The sequence below is a fragment of the Rhincodon typus genome, chromosome 4 (genome assembly GCF_021869965.1).
Source record: "Rhincodon typus isolate 14 chromosome 4, sRhiTyp1.1, whole genome shotgun sequence".
Classification (NCBI taxonomy): Eukaryota; Metazoa; Chordata; class Chondrichthyes; order Orectolobiformes; family Rhincodontidae; genus Rhincodon; species Rhincodon typus.
The window spans coordinates 68,735,803-68,750,590 of record NC_063335.1 but is presented as its reverse complement, the minus strand read 5'-3'; the positions used below and the strand labels follow the sequence as shown (position 1 = coordinate 68,750,590).

General features: G+C 41.9%; 1 protein-coding gene across 2 annotated transcripts in view; it reads right to left on the bottom strand.

Moving 5' to 3' along the window:
• Positions 1-14,788, bottom strand: part of LOC109913364 (nucleolar protein 4-like) — a 336,959-nt gene that overhangs the window by 276,424 nt on the left and 45,747 nt on the right. For both annotated transcript variants that reach the window (XM_048596355.1, XM_048596356.1), the window contains exon 3: positions 6,134-6,245. In XM_048596355.1, coding sequence (XP_048452312.1) covers positions 6,134-6,245 — 112 coding nt within the window. The remainder of the gene's footprint in view (positions 1-6,133; positions 6,246-14,788) is intronic.

Genomic DNA, 14,788 nt, shown 5'->3' with positions numbered 1-14,788 from the left:
CCCTTCTTCAGAAAAAGACCCTTCTGAAGAAGGGTCTAGACCCGAAATGTCAGCTTTCCTGCTCCTCTGATGCTGCTTGGCCTGCTGTGTTCATCCAGCTCTACACCATGTTATCTTCAGTCTACCATGCATGTGTTTGAAGTTTCAGGCAATAAATACTAATAATTGTTAACCTTGTGCTCAGCCCTCACTTGCCTCAAGCTCCTAAGCTATTCCTACATACTGCTAAACATTCTGTTTTAACAGACTACAAAACGGGCAGCACAAAAGAATTTTTTTTTTATCCATGAAACGCAAAATTTTAGCATGCAAACGCATCACATAATCAAGAAGGCAAATGAAATTTTGGCCTTTAATGCGAGGGGGCTGATACTTGGATTTCACTGACCAGCTTCCATTCAACTGCAGGTCACAAATGATATTAAAATTAGAGGGAGGGGGCGGATGCTTTGGCACAATAGAAGTGAGATATCAGCTCTAGCTACCACTCTTCTTTATTAAGCAAAGACACTTGCAGAGGTTTGAATCTTATTTGTTTAGCAACTGCAGAAGAAGCTAAAATTGACTCAGTACACTATGAAAGAAGCTCCGCTGCAGAAATTACAACCTTAGAACCAATAATTCTGTTCCTTTACTTCTGGGTGGACCTCCAATCTCCGTGCATGGCTGTGACTTCTGGAACCAGACGTCAATTCTACGAATGACATCAACATGCTCATCGCCATGCACAGACTCTCAGAACAATTGCAGACATGCTACAGAGGCTGGTCATTAGTCAGGACAAGAGGTCCTGGGTCTTCCTATACTTTTTAATGACAGTGGCAATTCTGCTGAAGTCTCTGCTATCTCTTTGTCCTGAAAAAAAGACTGATTCTCCTCAAAAGTGATAAAGACATCAAAAGCACATTTACAGCACTGAACCCGCCGATAACAAAGAACAACAGTAGAAGCAGCAACCACAATCAGTTAAATAAAATCCTTCCTGGGATCAAAGCCAGAGTGCTACAGAGAATGAGACTGATATCCAGAATTCTCAGTGCCATCAGCCACAACTTAGTACTCACTAGAAATGGATGGGCCCTTACTGAAGCTACAGGAAATTGAACTGAAAGAAGAGAACTTCTTTCTAATCATTCTTGAGATGTGGGAGTCACAAGCTGGACCAGCATTTATTGCCCACCCCCAGGTGCCCTTGAGAAGGTGATGGCTAGCTGCCTTCTTGAACTGCTGCAGTCTGTTTTTTGTAGACATTGCCACAATGTCATTAGGGGGGAATTTCCAAGATTTTGACTCAGCGATAGTGAAGTGATGATGATACATTTCCAAGTAGGATGGTGAGCGAGTGGCTTGGAGGGTAATATTCAGGTGGTGATGTTCCAATGTGCCTGCTGCCTTTGTCCTTCTAGACACAAATCCAAATTGGATCAAGCCAATATGAAAAGACAGAGGTTATTAATCTGTACAAACATAGACTGTAGTGTGTGATTGAATCTCAGCAGCAGTCTATGGAAGCATTCACATTTTCTTTTGGTAATTGTAGTGATCACGGGTCTGCCAGTGTTAGGCCATGAGCAATGGCCATTCACAAATTTGAGGAAATCCTAAAATCTAATGTGACGGTACATTAGAAAGGAACTTACGGTAGTTGAATCACAAATGAAAACCAAGAAAATATTAACAGGCAGCAAGTGGGGGAGGGGGTGGGGGAGCACCGTATCAGAAGAGCAGATCCATGATTAGAAAGGGATCCTCAGTCATGCACAAAGGGGATTCAGAGCTTTAACATAGATTCTCTTGAGCACAGAAGTTTCAGGTAATATGGACAGTCCCTCTACTGGCCAAAATCAACTGTATGAATGAGCAAAGAATTTCAAGTTGAGCTTGATTAATTCAAAGAAAATTGATAAACCATGGAAACAGCCTAACAAGTGATTGTTCAACAATGACAAACAGCCAGCAAAAAGCTATCTAGGGAGTAAAAGACAAGTGCTAGTTGGATCAAGCCAATATTAAAAGCTGTGATCAGAAGTTATGAATCTGTACAAACATACACTGGAGTCTGTGATTGAATCTCAGCAGCAAACTACAGAGGCCTTCACATTTTCTTTCAGTAAAGAAGCAGAAGTCTAAGTTATAGAACTTCTAGAAATCTTTGAAAAGTTTCGATCTGAGCCTCAAATGGTGCTTAAAAACATTAAAATTAAGAAAGAACTGGAGATGTCTAATTACCTGAAAGAGATTACTGAACTAAGATCCCAGCTGTTAACAGTGACTCAGCACTATCAAACCACAGTAAGAGATTCATACATCAGAAACAGTGCAACAAAAGAAAATGTACACACTGCACTATTGAGTGTACAAATGTTAACCCCACTTAAAGAGATTGCAAGAGCATTAGATAAAACTGTTGGCTACAGGGCAAATATCTGGAGAAGTATAGGAAGGGTGGCAGGATCATCAGCAGTGCTGTCAAGCAGTACTTGCAAAAGAATGACATGTTTACTGATGTTTAGTTTGTGTTCTGCTGGGCCAATTCAGCATAGAATTGGTCCAAACATGGACAAAACAGCTGAATTCCAGAGATGAAATGAGAATCACTGTCATTGACTGAGCATGACATCAATGATCTTCTCTCCATCATAAGATCAGAAATAGGGACTGTCACGGATGATTACATGATGTTCAGCATCATCCGTAACTTGTTAGATACTGAAGCAGTCAATATCTATATGTAGCATGACCTGTATAACATCCAGACTTCAGCTGACAGGTAGAAAGTAACATTTGTGCAGCACTAATGCCAGACAAATGACTATTTCCAGCAAAAGAAAATCTAACAATTGCCATTTGATCTTCAATGGGATTATTGTCCATCCCTGAAACCCTTACCATTATTACTCTGAAGGTTACCATTGATCAGAAACTGAACAGGATGAGCAATGTAAGTGCTGTGACTACAAGAATATATCAGAGGCTAGGAATCTTGTGGCAAGTAACTCACCTTTGGATTCCTCAAAGCCTGTCCACCATCTACAAGGCGCAAGCCAGAAATATAATGGAATACCTTCCATCTGTCGGAATAAATGCAACTCCAACAGCACTCAACAAGCTGGACACCATCCTAAACAATGTAGTCCACTTTATTGACATCCCAGCCACAACCTTAAAAATTCACTCCCTTCACCAACAACATACAGTGGTAGTATCGTCATGTGTATTACCTACAAAATGCACTGCAATAACTAAATGCATGAGAACATCACCATTAACATGTTCACCTCCACTCTGACTTGGAACTCCATCAACGTTCCTTCACTGTTGCTCGGTCAAAATCCTGGACCTTCTTTCTTCATGGCATTGCGGGTGGGACACTCCAGAAACAGTAGCAGCTCAAGAAGGTAGTCCACCACCATTTTCCCAGGTCAATTACAGATGAGCAATAATTGCTGGTATAGCCAGCAATGCCCACATCCCAAGAATGAATAAAATAAATAAATAAATGCTGGTTTTCCAGTCGCATTCGTATCCCATAATTGGATTAAAAAATACAGTCAATGAAATTTAATGCAGAGAAGTATGAAATAATGCATTTTGGAAGGAAGAAACAAAATGGCAATACAAACTTAATGGCACAATTTAAATGGAGTGTGGGACTAGGGAGACATGTTATACAAACACAGACTTGAAGATGACAGGATGAGATGATAAAGGTTGTTAGAAAGTTTAGAGAATCCTTCAGTGCAAGTTTATAACATTCTAGGTGCTAGAGACAGGACTAAAGCAAGACAGGTACAGAACACTTTTATAATAACTCTTGTGACATTCTTTAATGTGAACACATGCCTCCATCTCAAATAAGTTGAAGGCTTTTCTGTATGACCAGTAACCTGCAAAGCACCAGATAATGCCAACATGAGGAATGGTCCGTAATCCTTTAAAGTCAGAAGAATTTTTTTTCCCAACTTGCTAGCCCAGGCCTATATCAGAAGTCCAAGATACCAGCCATGTCTTATTCAGCAACTTTGGTGGGAGTATCTGGTGCAGATTGCCTTGAATGTGTGCTAAGAATTACACCAACAACCAATTTAAGGTGATTTGTTGGATTTGCATTCCTTACTAGAAAGTACATCCACTTATGAGCAAGACCCGGTCCTCTGCAAACATAAAAGGATATGTCAAGGCATTGCACCTTTTTGAATTAAACAAAAGCATGGGGAAGCTTGTCCATACCAATACCTTGACCAATAAGAACTAACTGTCCAACCATTTAGCAACCTTTTCTCATGTACCATAAACTATTGCTTTCTTTGATTCTGTCCTAATGAATACAAGATGAAACGTTTCAACAGTGCCTTTCTTTGATCAACAGCTCTGTGCCATACGAATATCACCTCTACCAGCCACAGGAGCATATGGGTTCAGAAAATCCACCTGGCAGTGCTAATCACTGAAGCTGCTTTCTGATCAGAAGGAGTGTCTATTAAACCAGCCCTCAAGCATTCAGTGAGATGGTCACTGTTGAGCACAAAGGCAGGGAGACAGCCCTTGATGCTGTCTGCCCTCAACCCAAGATCAAATTCAACCCAAAGCTGCTTGCTTTCTCTGTCTCTGTCTCTCTCTCTCTCTCTCTGTCCCTCCCCCACTGTGAGTGCATTGATCAATAACCAGAGCTACTTTACCAGCCTTCACCCCGTTCCTGGAATCTTAGTCTCTAGCTTTCCAGCCAAAAATCCAACTTTTGTACAGCCATCTCTTCATGCACACTCAATGTCACTATGTTCATGTGACGTAACAACACCAACTACACATGCACAGATGGCCCGACTGATGCATTCTGCCTTTGGGACATCTGATGCAAGAGGTCACCGAGCCTGTTTGCATATTTGCAGTTGGCCACTTTGATGGTTATCTTTATGTTTGGGCCAATTACTTAATTTTTTTCAGCTATTATTCTGTACTACTAAAGAACTCTTTGGCTTTACAAGTTTTTACGAAACACAGCCAACTGCAGTTGCTGCACTTTCCTTCTTGATTCACAACACACATCTGTTAATAACCTTTATCCAGAGTAATCTTTAATAATCTAAAGCTCAATCCTACCTTAGATTTCATGCAAAAGTTGCCATATACACCAATCAGATAGGTCCATTCTAAAACTTGCTGACCAAAGGCAAACTTAAGAGAACGGATTCTGACATAAAGAAAGTTAGCAAAAGAAGTTCCCAGAAATTACAATTTTGCAACAGGTTTAAAGAACGTTCCTTTGAGGTACTAAGCAATATTCACCTATTGCGAAAAACTAACTCTGTTGGCCACAGACAATATTCCTGTGTTTGGACCTAGCATGAGCCTTATTTGCAGCAAACACAGAGAAATCGTCAGAGGAAAGAGACAGTGCCGTGGTACAATTTTTTTAAAGGGATGATGTTAGCGGTAATGCATTATCTTACTAGCTACCAATGTTACCATGATCCTATTTGTGGGCAAGGAGGTATTGTTTGTTACCGTAAATATCCTCACAAAAGCAATACTGAAAATACACAAAAATGTATATGCGCTCATTCCAAAATAACTAGGGAAGCACTGTGATACCTACAGATCGATGGGAAGTTCAAAAGCAGATTTTCAGATGTGATGAGGAGGTGAGAGAAAAGAAAAAACTACATCTTTCATATGTTTGGAAAGAAGAATAGCTCTACACTAATTATTACATAAATATTAATTGACATATTTTAACTTTTAGTTTGTACTGATTTTCTTTCTTCAAAAATCACTACTGAAAAAGCTTTGTAAAGGACGTGTAGTTTCCCAGGGATTATTCAACTGCTTTACTATATTTTCACAATCTTGTTGCATTTTAAATGTTCCACTGGTTTTTGGACTATTGTAAAATGGCTGGTTTTCAACATGAAGCACAGTGCATTCCTGAATTTTTCAATTAATCATCTTCTTTTCCAGACTAGTCTTTCAGTCTATGAAAATCTGTTAAGTAGAAATTGACATGCTTCTCTAGATGTACCTGAGCTCAAAGCATTATAACAAAGCTGTTTTAAATTTAAAAATTTAATTTAAAAAATTATCCAGTCATTCTTAAAATTATTTCACAGTGAATCAAGTATCAAAATGTTATTACCTTTATGATCTGCACCATCTGGATTCAAATGCATTCTCTTCTGGCATTCTGAGCAGCTCATTAGAAATCTGGTTACGGCTTCTCGTGGCAAAAAGGCATAGGTCTCTGAAATCTGTAATTCATCATAAAAAAATCATCATGCTCAATTAAATGCATTTCAAAATATTATAGTCTAAAAATTGAGATTTCTACTTCTACAATATTTCATAATTGTAAATAAAATAAAGTGTTAACAAACATATGTAAAAATCTTGCTATCCATACAGATAATACAGTTCCCTTACAATCTCAAAAATGGACACACGGACCATCTGGTATTGATCAAGACACCAGAAATGACAACAGCGAACTCAGGCTTGTGAACCCTGAAAAGTCCTTCTTATCATCATCTGAGGACTAAGGTCTAAATTGGGTAGGCTAAATAACAGACTATCCAAGCAACAGCCTCACATAGTCATACTCACAAAATCATCATTACCATTATCACTGGATATGCCAGTCTTCCTCTGCATAGCGGCTGCAAATAGGGATGAGCAATAAACGTTGTCCTCACTAATAACACCACCGCCCCTACCGCATGAATAAGTTTTAAAAATCCTTAAAGAATACAGCACAGCTCTGCCCCTGCCCCTTTGCTGTCTGCGATACAAAGACCAGTTTGGACTTTCAGCAGAAATGGCAGGAACAGCTAATTGGGCAATTATTGACCTCTTGATCATCCTTAGAAACCTTCTGTTGTGCCATGCCACTAAGACCATGACTTATTCACTTGGAAGTGCCAAAAGCTGTGAGTTACAAACATATATACCCTGTTGATGCCATCGGTTTTCCTTTTCTTCCAGCATCTTTGGGAAATAATAGGTTTCCAACACCTGAAACATTTTTACCTCTGTCTACAGGTATGGGCATTAGGTAATCAGCAGACACATGGACTTCAACATTAAAACCCCTAATCACCAAGTCTCCAGTAGATTAGAAATAATTTTGAGGTTTTAAACATTTTCAAATGGAGAATTCCTCTCCAATCTGCCACATGTATACTTGCCACCATTTTTATGAGTAGGTTTCCTTGTGAGTGAATTCCCTGACACCAAAAGGCTAAACACTTAAGCAATACATGCAAATCAGACTCCCAAAATGCAATTATAGGCCTGATTAAAATTTAAACATTGTGACTGTTATGTATGTAGCTGGCTGCCCCTTTAAGGGAGCTGGTCAGGTGACCCAGAGAGCAGTGCTTGGGTCTAGTCTAGAACTAGCTGTGGAGGTGTGAGCATCATCATAAAGTGTTCCTGTTCAGATTTACCATTTGATAACCTGGCATATAATTCCAGGTTCGAAAGAAATCACAAACATAGCAAGTGGTAACGAAAGTAAGACTTGGCCCATAAACTGTGTGCAAACAACTTTCTTTTTGCGCTGAAGGAGACATCGCCCAGATTTCGGAAAATACGTAAGGAGACACCAGCGAGGGAAGCAGTCACGAGGGGACTCAGGCCACAGTCAACATTAGGTAAAAAGGTGCTGGGTATCAGGCCAAGAGTGATAGTCATCAGGGAACTTAGGCCGATGACTGAAGAAGAGAATATGCATCCGGGAGCTACTGAAGTCATCGAAGAGCGCGGTCACGAGGGTACTCGTGCTGCGGGTGATGCTCGGAAGGAATTGTACACTGGCACAGTCAGTGAGGAAGCAACCAACATGGAGAGCGTTCACCAAGGGGACTTGGGCTGCAAACGACTACCGTACTCAAGTGGTTGTGGCAGGAAAAGAAAATGGCAGACCAATTTTGTGCGATGGGACCATTTGATGAAGAGTCAGAAAATAGAACTTTATACACGGAACACTTTAATTTGTTCTTAAAAGTTAACAAAGTAGTTGAGGACATCATGGTACCTTTTTTTAAAAGCATCATTGGGAGCAGGACCTTTGCTATTGTAAGGAGTCTGATACAACCAGAGAATCCCACAGAGAAGACATTTCAAGAGCTACGCGAAGTGTTAGGAAATTACTTTGCATCCAAGTCACTAATGAGCGCACAATGTTTCCATTTTTACAAACGGGTACAGCATGAAGGAGAGTCGTTCAGCCAACTCATGACTGCCTTAAAGAGGTTAACAAATCAGTGAGAGTTCAGAGGGTTCCGCTAAGATACCTTGTGAGACCTTTTGGTTTGTGATCTCCAACATGAAGCCACCTAAGCTACTAACCAGGAAAGACCTGAATTTCATAGGAGCTTTTGCAATTGCTACCTCAATGGAGTCGTCCACCAGTGAAGCAACCCAGTTGGCTGACAACGCCCAGGTGCATCAAGTAATGGAAATTCAGTGAATGTGGTAACAACCGTAAAATGCCACTCATGTGGCAAGCATGGCCACAAGAAGTCAACATGTTAGACTCGAAGCCCAGTGCTGCAGGTGTAAGCAAATGGGTCACATTGCCCAAAATTGCCTTGTACAATCCAAACAAAAGGAGGGGAGTCAAAAAAAAAATCCTGAGGACAAGGCATAAGGAATATGCCGCTGGCCAGGGAATAGGCAGGGAGTCAGCTAGGTCTGCAGAAGAAGCAGAAGGCCCGGAGTCAGCAGAGTTTTGGTTAAGCATTTTGTCGGTACAGGGTGAAACTGATCAGTTTGAAGTTCTTCACAAAGTAGAGGGGAAGATAGTGAAAATGGAAGTGGATACAATACTGGTGAAAGTACAGTGAACAAAATTTAAATGCATAAAGACAGATAAATCCTTAGGTCTGGATCAAGTGTATCCCAGAAAATTGTGGGAAGCTAGTGAAGCGATGGCTGGGCTCCTAGCAGAGATATCTGTGTCATCAATAGCCACAGGTAGTGTGCCAGGAGACTGGAAGGTGGCTAATGTTGTGCCATTTTTTTAAGAAGGCTGCAAGGAAAAGCCAGGGAACTACAGACTGGTGAGCCTAACGTCAGTGGTGGATAAGATCGTGGAGGGGATTCCGAGGGATAGGAGTTACATGCATTTAGAAAGGCAAGGACTAATTAGGGACAGGCAGCATTACTCTGTGCTTGGGAAATCATGTCTCACAAATTTGAATGATCTTTTTTTGAAGGTTTCCAAGAGGATAGATGAAGGCAGAGCAGTGAACATTGTCTACATAGACTTTAGAAAGGCCATCGACAAGGTCCTGCATGGTAAACTGGTTAGTAAGGTTAGATCACATTGGATGGAGGGTGAGGTAGGTAATTAGATACAAAATGTTCTTGATGGCGGAAGACAAGAGGGTTGTTATTTGGATTGGACGTCAGTGACCAGCAGTGTACCAAGGATCGGTGCTGTGTCTACTACTATTTACCATTTATATCAAAGGTTTGGATGAGAATATGAGGCGTGGTAAGTAAGTTTGCAGATGACACCAAAATTGGTGGACTGTGAAGAAGTTTATCTAAAATTATGAGATCTCGATTAGATGGGCTAATGGACCGAGAACAGGCAGATGGAGTTTAATTTAGATAAGGCAAATTTGGTAAAGCAAACCAGAGCAGGAATTCCACAGTTAATGGTAGGGCCCTGGGGAGTGTTGTTGAACAAATGGACCTAGGAGTGCAGGTTCATAATTCCTTGAAAGTTGCATCACAGATAGGGTGGTGAAGAAGGTTTTTGAAAAGCTTGCCTTCATTGGTCAGAGCACCGAATATAGGAATTGGCATGTTACATTGCGGCTGTGCAAGACATTGGTGAGGCACTCTTAGAATACTGCGTACAATTCTGCATGCCCTGCTTTAGGAAGGATGCTGTTAAACTGGAAAGGGTACAGAAAAAAATTACAAGAATTTTGCTGCTGGGACTGGAGGATTTGAGTTACAAGGAGAGGCTGCATAGGCTGGGTCTTTTTTCTGTAGAGCATCAGAGGGTGATCTTTTAGAGGTTTATAAAATCATGAAGGGCATAGATAAGGTGAATAGACAAGGTATTTTTCCAAGGGTAGAGGAGTCCATAACTAGAAGGCATAGGTTTAAGGTGAAAAGGCAAAGATTTAAAAGGGACCTGAGGGGTGGTATGTGCATGGAATGAGCTGCCAGAGGGAGTAGTAGAGGCAGGTACAAAACTTAAGCCATTTAGACCAGTACACGAACAGGAAATATTTAGAGTAATATTGGCCAAATGCAGGCAAATGGGACTAGTTTAATTTAGGCTATTTGGCCGGCATGGACAAGTTGGACTAAAGGGTCTGTTTCTGTGCTGTAAGACTCTATAATTGCCACTTACGTTGTAAAAGGCAAATACCTTGCATTATTCGGACATGCCTGGTTACAAAAATTAAGGCTAAACTGGGCCTGTTTAATCAGCTAATGGACTCAAACATGAGTTTGCAAGCGATCCTGGACAAGTAAATAGACGGGTTCAAAGGAACCCTGGGGTAAATGAAAGGGGCTGAAACGAAACTACAGCCAAAGCCAGAGGCTCATCCAAGGAGACTGAAGGCGTGCCTGGTGCCATAAGCCATATGGCCTAAAATGGAGGCAGAATTGGAACAGCTAGTGAATCTGGAAAAGTCAGAACCAGTAACCAGCAGCGAATGGGTCACTCCCACCATTTCAATCTGAAAAACAGATGGCATGGTCAGGATTTGTGGTGAATTTAGGGTCACAGTTAACCTAGCCCTGAGTGCAGATCAATACCCACTTCCACTCATGGATGGCCTATTCAGTGGAATGGCTGAGGGGAAAGTAATTTTCAAAAATGAATCTGTTGTAGACCTACCTACAGATGGGGGCCGCGAAGATGTCCCAGCCACCACTGACGATGGTGACACACGGGGGACTGTTCCGCTATAAGCCAATTTTTTTTTGCCATCATGTCAGTGCCGGCTCTATTTCAGAGGGACATGGTCAAAATTTTAAGTGGATTGCCTAGAGTCCAGTGTTACCTGGATGACATTTTGATTATTGGATCCTCTAAAGAGAAACATTTGAAAAATGTAGAAGGAACCCTAAAAAGGTTGCAGGAACACGGTCTACAAGTAAAACGGGAGAAATGGAGTTTTTTTTTTAAGGACTCCATAGAATACCTGAGCCATGAAATCAAAAGCGAGGGACTACACAAGGCACCCTAGAAGATTAGAGGCTATTGTAAGGCCCTTAGACCAGAGAACGTGTCTCAACTGAAATTGTTCGTAGGACTTGTAAATTATTAAGGCAAGTTCATGTCTGATGTGGCAACTGTGCTAAAACCCTGCATTGGTCAGTTGGAAAAGTGTGGACATGGAAGTGAACCCTGGAATGTGAGGCGGCTTACTGGGAGGTGAAGCAAGCCTTAAAAAGGTCAGAAGTGTTTCTTACAATTTTTGACCCGAAGTTACCACTACAGTTTGCATGTGGTGCCTCACCTTATGGGGTTGGCACTGTACTGCTGCATGTCTTACTGAATGGAGAAGAAAGACCCAACACATTCGCATCAAGGACACTAACAGAGACAGAAGAGAATTATGCTCAAGTTGAAAAAGATGGACTGAGCATCATGTTCGGCATTAACGTTTCTTTACGGCTGGCATTTTGTGCTGCTGACAAAGCACAGACCTCTAACCAATATTTTTGGGCCATATATGGGGATACCGTCAATGACGGGAAAACAGCTGCAGAAATGGGCACTGGCTCTGTCAGCATACTCATGTGATCAAATACCAACAGGCGGAGAAGTACGGCAATGCAAGTGCCCTAACAAGGCTGCCACTACTGGAAATAAAGATGTTCTCAAAGGAAACATGAAAATTATATACTTTTCCCAGGATAACAAGGTCCCACTGTCAGTGAATCAGGTGCAGCACGCTACTCGGAACAATCCAGTTTGGAGCCAAGAGGCGGACTTAGTCCTGAGAGGGAAGACCAGTCATAGAAACCACCCAGAATTATACCCTTACCTGTCCAGGAGATGGGAGCTGTCCGTATCGAACTGGTGTTTAATGTAAGGAATGAGCATTGTTATTCCACCCCATTATGACGAAAGGTGCTGGAACAGGTGTACCAAGGGGCACACCAGCGTGGTGCGAATGAAGGAGATTGGCAGGAGCTATTTTTGTGGCCAAATGTGGACTCCCAGATTGAGGACAAAGTGGGATCATGCTTATCCTGCGCATTAATAAGAAAGACGCCACTGTTATTGCCCCTTCAGTCATGGGAATGGCCTCAATTATCATTGCAATGAATTCATGGTAATTTTGCAGGACCAGGAGAGGAACAGATGCTACTACTGTCATGATGCCTAATCCAAGTGGTCTGAGATGGTGGTCAAGAGTCAATATCAACAGAAGCAACGATAGCCCAACTGGGAACAGCCAAACAAGTCATGTTGACAACAGTCCACAGTTTATGGTTCAAAAGTTTGAGGAGTACCTGGAAAATCATGGAGTCAGACATGCCAGATCAGATCCATATCACCCTTCAACAAATGGCCAGGTAGAGAGATTTGTTGAAACCTTGAAATAGGCCTAAAAGGGGAACGTTTGTTGAGACAGTGAATCAACAAGTTCTTCAGCACATACAGGAACACATCTCACACAATGACCCAGTGCTCACTATCATCCTTAATGTTCAACCACCAGCTGAGGATCATGTTTGACCTACTGCGGCCAGAAGTGACCTGAGAGGTGGCAGAGCAAAATCAAGAATGACAGATGGTCAGAAGAGCGAGGATCTCACGGTTGAGAATATTCCAAAGAGGAGAGGCTGTGTTGGCCTGGAATTATACATTTGGGGAGAAATGGATTCCAGCGGTGTTAGTGGCTCAAACAGGATCATTGCTATATATGGTACAGACATGGGATGAATGGATCTGGAGTAAACACACAAACCAGCTGGTTGCCGCACCCTACCAATGGGAGGACATCCCTCAGAATACCGAGCTGCTCGAGATAGGACCAGTGGTGTCGCCCAAGTCATGTGTCTCCGAGCCAGGATTGGCCATACCCAGGGAGGAGCCAACAGCAGTATCACAGGGCAACAACAGCCAGAGAGGTTTGTACCTGCAGAACAACAGGAGCTTTCGGAAGCCCAGGAGACTACACTAGAGAAGGTTACAAAGATGAAGAGATGGTCTTTGAGGAATCGCCAGCCCCTGAGAGGCTGATCATTTCAATACAGACTACAGAAAGGTTGTTTTCTTGTTCCATGTTTCTTTTATATATATCTGCCTGACAATGTATATATGTTAGCTATAATACATGTATAATGGTTTTAACTGTTGGATGTATACATATTGATAAGGGGACTATGGAAATAAAGGGGTAAAGGAATATACATGTAGTTGGGTGTGTGTTGCTCCTTCAAGAGAGCTGGTCAGGTGACCCGGAGGGTCAGAGATTGGGCCCAGTCTAGAACTGGCTGTGGAGGTGTGAGCATCAATAATAAAGTGCTTCTGTTCAGATTTACCATTTGTCTACCTGCTGTATTATTCCCAGTTCCAAAGAAAGCACCAATGTAACAATTACATGTTGCCATGACATGGGAAACCTGATAGTATGAGGAAACTGGGAGCTTTCAATCCAAGAAGCTAAGTGTGATTTTACTTGTCAGCAAGGATAGCTCTTCCATGGCCAAAGGAGATGTTTGACCTACCTCCATACATTTAGATTCCCCTCTCACCCACCGCTTCTTCATGCCCAATTGCTCACTCCCTGCCCTGGCCCAAATGATGGGGAGAGTTCAAGGATGCCCAGATGTGGCCTGCTGCTGCAGGTTTTCACATCTTCAATGCACTATCCTCTCAATTTTCCCATTTACCCAAGAAAAACAATTATAACAATGTCTTCTGTTAAATTTGGTAGCACACTTGTGTACCTGGCCTGATTAGGTTTTTCCAGCACTGGTCCACTTTCTTACCAATGACGTATGGATTACTATGCTGGTGTCTGTCCCTGATAATATAGATACATTATGTAGTAAGATTTCCACTGATACTAATGTTTAAGGTCAAAGAAAGTAAATAATTTATGGTAAGGAAAAAGGCTTTTATTCATTCACTCATGGGATGTGGACATCACTGACTGGCCAGCATTTTATTGTCCATCCCAATTTGCCCTTGAGAAGGCGGTGGTAAGCTGCCTTCTTGATTGCCACAGTACACATGTTGTAGGTTGATCCACAAAGTCCTTAGGGAGGGACTTCCAGGATTTTGACCCAGCCCAGCAACAACGAAGAAACTGTGATATATTTCCAAGTCAGGATGGTGGTATTCCCATGTATCTGCTGCCCCGGGGCTTCTAGATGGAAATGATAAGAACTGCAGATGCTGTAAATCAGGAACTTCCATCTAGAAGGTGCTGTCTTTGGTGAATTTCTTCAGTGTATCTTGTAGACAGTACACACTGCTGCTACTGAGCATTGGTGGTGGAGGGAGTGGATGCTTGTGGATGTCGTGCCAATCAAGCCGACTGCTTTCTCCTGGATGGTGTCAAGCTTCATGAGTGTTGTTGGAGCTGCAGGTGGGGAATATTCCATCACATGCCTGACTTGCGCCTTGTAGATGGTGGTCAGGTTTGGGAAGTCAAGAGTTATTTACAGCAGTATTCTTAGCCTCTGACCTGTTCTTAGAACCACTGTGTTTATGTGACAAGTCCAGTTATGTTTCTGCTCAAAGGTAATGTCCAGGATGTTGGTAGTGGGATTTCAGTAATGGTTACACCATTGAATA